Here is a 5,607-nt window from a genome sequence, read left to right as displayed (position 1 = left end):
TGAAATGGACCCCAGCTCCGGTGTGGTTCATTGGATGCCTTCGTTCCTTCTATTGGTTTGGCACTTCCCGGATTCACATCAAATCGGCCCGGGTAGAATTGTAGCTGGAGTTCCGTGCAAACTACGCAGTTTGCACGACTTTTACTTTAAGCTTGTTCTCAATCCGAGCTATGTCATCGATTCATTTTCACCTCGATTCTCAATCTAAGAAGGAAATTTAGTCTAAATATGAGTCCAGAAACACAATAAAATGTACGAAGCCTAAGGGCGTTTAGAGTGAACATTTGCTTCACACACATCAAGATCCAACCGCTCTTCCAGCCTCCATCCGGTCGGACCAGGGTTGCGAGTGATTGATGTTGTAACATGTACGAAAACAGAAAAAATTGCAACAAAAATAGTGTTTTTATGGATTTTTAAGGATTAAAGTTTACGAAATGACTAAAGTGGATGGTCCTTCAAGATCATATTATTAAAATACTAGTGAACCCCTAGAAAGATTTTAAAGTCAGGTGAAATGCTTCTTATAAGGAATTAAATTGTTGGCTTAATTTGCAGGAATACTCAAATGATACGTGCCTATATATATATTAGTTGGAATTGAGCATGTTTGTTTAATCAGTTCAATTAAATTAACTTGTGAACAAGCAATTAAAATATCTTATACACGCCGCAGATCCTCCACTGCTCGAGGAGATCTTAACTAGCCAATTTTGTACTACTACTTTGCAAAATTCAACTTGACCACTCTCAATCCATTTTTTTCACTACAAAACAAATAAATCAATTAACAATTTATCTAGCACTTTTACTTATCCTTTTTATTTGTTTTATCTCATATGTACTACTTCACTCAACAAGCCCTATATTAATAGTCAAAGTTAGGCCATCCTCTCTTCAAAACACAAACCCACACACAAAAAAAGAGAAAGCTATGGAGATTCAAAGTAGTGAAAAATCATGCAAAGATATAGCCCTAACCGTACTAACAAGAACCCACGCCGGTTACTTCCGAATCGCCCTCTCCCTCGGATGGCAAGCTTTACTATGGAAAATCCTACTCAAAGATACAAAAATCCCATTCCCTCTCCTCACCATCCTATGGTCCTTCTCCCTCTCAATCCTCCTCCTCCTCTCCCTCCTCTACCTCCTACGATGCTTCTTCCTCTTCCACATGATCAAAGCCGAATTCTCCCACCACGTCGGAGTGAACTACCTCTTCGCCCCATGGATCTCGTGGCTCCTGATCCTCGAGTCAGCCCCCTTCGCGGCCCCCACCCACGCCTCCTTCGTGGTGCTGGCCGTCCCCGTGGTCGTCCTCGACGTCAAGATCTACGGGCAGTGGTTCACGAAGGGTAGGAAGGTGCTGACGGCGGTGGCAAACCCGAGCAGCCAGCTCTCCGTGGTGGGGAACTTGGTGGGGGCGAGGGCGGCTTCGAAAATGGGGTGGCGGGAGGTGTCGGTGTTTCTGTTCTCGCTGGGGATGGTGCATTATCTTGTGCTGTTTGTGACGTTGTATCAGCGGTTCTCCGGAGGGGAGGTGCTGCCGGTGGTTCTGCGCCCGGTTTTCTTCCTCTTCTTTGCGGCGCCCAGCGCTGCTAGCCTGGCGTGGTATTCTATTTCTGGAAGGTTTGATACCGCTTCGAAGATGATGTTTTTCCTCTCGCTTTTTCTGTTTACGTCACTGGTAAGTCACTGCTATATTCATTATTTTGATCGTTATCATGTTTTTTATGGGATGAAGAGCGTATAATAAAAGTCGTAAATGGATGGAGTACTTAATTATTATCTCCGCTAGTTAATTAGGTCCTTTTTAGTTAGTCGTACTCTGACATGGAATGAGTTGGAATAGAATGATACTCCCTCCGTTCCATAGTAACGGAGGCGTTTCTTTTCAGCACGGATATTAAGAAAAATTGTGTTAGGTGAGTTATGTAAATAAAGAATGAAGTGGATAATGAAAAAGGTAAAGAGATGAAGAGAGATAAAAGTAAGAGAGAGTAAAGTAGGTGGAGAGAAATGTGTTGACTTTTACTAAAAGAGAAATAATTCTATTATTATGGAAAGTACTAAAATGTCAAAATGACAAAGTAAGACAGAGTAAAATAGGTACTATTTTCATTTCATTGTACCTGTTCAAATGAATAGAATTGAAGTAGTATCTTCCATTCAACCGTATCAAAAAAGGGGTTTGGTATTTATGTTAATCTTTACCATTTTTTAATATAAATTCACTATATTTTGTTTAGTGTATGTGCTTGATATTTAATGAAAAAGTATGTTAGTTTAAGATAATACAAGTAGTATTTTTCTTAGAAAGTCTAGCTTTTATAAATTTACCATCCAGCCTTTTGAACTTTTTTTTTGTTTAGTGTATGTGCTTGATATTTAATGAAAAAGTATGTTAGTTTAAGATAATACAAGTAGTATTTTTCTTAGAAAGTCTAGCTTTTATAAATTTACCATCCAGCCTTTTGAACTTTTTTCCGTCCAATGAATAAAATATAGGCCTAAACATCTGTGCATAGAAAAGGCTAATTGTATACTCCCTCCGTCCCAAGATAAGTGACCTACTTCTTTTGGGCATAGGATTTAAGGAATGGTATTTAAATAAGTTAAAATGGAGAGGGTAAAGTATGAGAGAGAGAAAAGTAGAAGAGAGAAGAGAGAATAAAGTAGGTGGAAAATAAAGCAAGAGAGGTGACTTTTTGCTAAAAATGAAAATAGATCATTTATAGTAGGACACCCTAAAAAGAAATATAAGTCACTTATCTTGGGAACGGAGAGAGTACTATAGTACTATAAACTTACTAGTAGTATATTGTGACTTTTCTAGAGATAAATCCAACCATTTAAGCACGTCAGCAGGAAAATTGACCCCCCACAATTCAGATGGATAAAACTGATAAATATAAGCAAAATTCAAATGCTCAGTTCTAAATGACAAGTTTATTTGATAAAAACAATATTTTGGATAAGTTATTCCCCACAATAGTACAAGAACAATTTGGCATATTCTTGTCTAGTTGCGTTAGGCTTTCTTTCTTGGTGTCGGGCATCATAGTACCAAAATTACTACTCGGCTACAAATCATCTTTTCTTTCTTTTCTAAATAAAACCATATTCCATTACAAATATGCCAATACTTCTAATTTATCGTTATTTTGCTCCTAATTTAATTTAATTATGATTTTGATCAGTAAATATGTAGATGCATTTAAAAAATAAATTTCATAATATACTCATCTGTCCCATAAAATTATTTCTTTTCAGTTTGGTAAGTTCCACAAAAATAGTTCATTTTCTTTTTTGATAATTTTTTAATCTCTTATGAGATTGTTCTTCGTTCTCTCTGCCAATAATACTTCAACCACTTTTATTTTCTAGATCTCTCATATTACTAAATTTGCAATTAAAAAATACTCCATGTTAATAATTTAAAGTTGAATGTCTGTTATAATAGTATCTAATTTGGTTTGGAAAAAAAAAAAGATATGCAGGCCGTGTCTATTCAAGAAAGCAATGAGAAAATTCAACGTGGCATGGTGGGCGTATTCGTACCCGATAACAATACTTGCACTGGCATCCACAAGATACGCGCAGGAGGTGAACGATGGAGTCGCTCATGCCCTTCGTCTCTTCCTCTCGGCTTTGTCTGTTTTGGTCATATTTGGTCTGCTGCTTTGCACTGCTTTCCACCCCAACTTGCTCTTCGGTCCTACTTTTCCTACTTATTTATCTGCCAACTAGCTCATGCTACTAGATTTACTTTTATCAATCAACGGACTTTTACCTAATTTCTAGTGATATATGTTTTGTGAGTGATTTCAGTGACTTGTTGGAAAGAACGTGTAAAGTAGATTGCACATGGCTATGTGCATCAGTGTATATATATTATATATATATAGGGATTATTCATATCCTTTTTATATGTTTTGTTCAATTGTTCAACTGAATCTCGGCGGTTCAATATCAAGATCTTATGGTCCAAAATAATGCCACATGGAATTAATTAAACTGTTTTTAAAATTCGAGCAGGGCCTTTTAGGAATTCACAATGGAGTTAGTTATGGAAACTTGCTTGATTTTCTCTATCAATTCATCACAGCGGTTTTTGTCATTGAATTAGACTAAATCTTTCTCTCTCAAAACTGAAATCTTTTCTTCTCTGTTGACAAAAACCTCTGATACCTCTCTTGAAGATTCGAGTCGGGAATGCATCGTTAAGTTGTAGAAATTATTGAATTACAAGAATCGAAAAAGTTGGACCCTTTGTGAATTTTGTTCTTGTTCTCCAACAATGGAAGAAGGTAATTTAATTTGTTCATATTTTGATTCTCAAACGTTGTTGTAATCTTTAAAAAATCCGGCTCTTTCATCTTACTCTTTTGCAATCCCTGACAGTAGTTTTATTTATTCCCGTACGGTTTAGGAATCATTGGGGCTAGGGTGTGTAGTATGAATTTATTAACTCAATTTTCAAGTTTCAGCCATTATTGCTAGGGTTTAGATTTCATATAACCTGTGTTGTAGTTTTTTCTGCCAAACATAATGCACAAATATCTATTTGTAATATATTATCGAATCAATAATGGTCGATGTATGTACTGTAATGTATATGTTTCAGAGCAGTTTTTGTTGTCATTTTTTTAAGGTGACATTGGTAGTGTTTGAGTTTTTTTCACAATTTAAATCCTGTCCCCTAGGGTTTATCAATCGTTGGGGCTAGGGTGTAGTATGTAGTAAGTAAAACATCTTCCGTCAAAGTTGACGAGTTTTACCCATTCCTATAGGGTTTAGTTCTCATCTCGAATTTTCATGTAACCTATGTGGTGTAGTTTTTTCTGCCAAACATAATGCACAAATATCTGTTTGTAATGTAATTTATCAAATCAATAATGGTCGATGTATGTACTGTAATGTATATGTTTCGGAGCAGTTTTTGTTGTTATTCTATACGGTAACATTGGCAGTGTTTGAGTTTTTTGCGCAATTTAAATCCTTCCCCCTAGGGTTTATCAATCGTTGGGGCTAGGGTGTAGTATGGAGTAAGTAACACATTTGCCCTCAAACTTGACGAGTTTTACCCATTCCTATAGGGTTTAGTTCTCATCTCGGCTAGAGTTTAGTATTCTGATGAATATAATGTACAAATATCTTTGCATAATGTATTTTATCTTATTAGTAAGATTTTTTGTACTGTAATGTATATGTTTCCTTATACGTTTTTGCTATGATTTTATGCAGTGTTCGTTGTACCTGAATGTTCTCCGGAGTTGAAGCCGGTAGTCGGTCTGAAGTTTCAATTGCTAGATTTTGCTTTCGCTTTCTACGATGTATATGCTCGGGCTGTTGGATTTTATGGAATGGAAAGGCCTGAAGTCGTACAGGTCCATCCTCCGGATGTTGTAAAGACGAAGGGTCACGCTAGCAGCTCAGCTAGCCGTCTGATTTCGAAGAGATAAAAGGCTATAAAGGAGGCTACTAGGCCCCTTCGACGTTGTAAGGCTTGCGACGAGATGGAACGTCATGACTCTCGAATGCTTAAAGAGATGGAGAACGACACAGAGCTGCGGAAGGGAAAGAGGAAATGTTGATTTATTTTTG

At 36.9% G+C, this 5,607-nt stretch overlaps 1 protein-coding gene across 1 annotated transcript; it reads left to right on the top strand.

The window, feature by feature from the left end:
• The first annotated feature begins 886 nt into the window (after nt 1–886).
• Nucleotides 887–3,929, top strand: LOC148923041 (S-type anion channel SLAH4-like). Its single transcript, XM_089062108.1, has 2 exons — nt 887–1,687; nt 3,493–3,929. Exons 1-2 carry the CDS (start codon nt 935–937, stop codon nt 3,748–3,750), a joined length of 1,011 nt encoding a protein of 336 aa, XP_088918234.1. The 5' UTR covers nt 887–934; the 3' UTR covers nt 3,751–3,929.
• The last annotated feature ends 1,678 nt before the right edge of the window (nt 3,930–5,607 follow it).

The sequence above is a fragment of the Salvia hispanica genome, chromosome 6 (genome assembly GCF_029641045.1).
Source record: "Salvia hispanica isolate PSC_SH4W2 chromosome 6, Shi_PSC_v1, whole genome shotgun sequence".
Taxonomy (NCBI): domain Eukaryota; kingdom Viridiplantae; phylum Streptophyta; class Magnoliopsida; order Lamiales; family Lamiaceae; genus Salvia; species Salvia hispanica.
The sequence above is the reverse complement of the archived record's forward strand: the minus strand, read 5'-3'. Positions and strand labels throughout refer to the sequence as shown.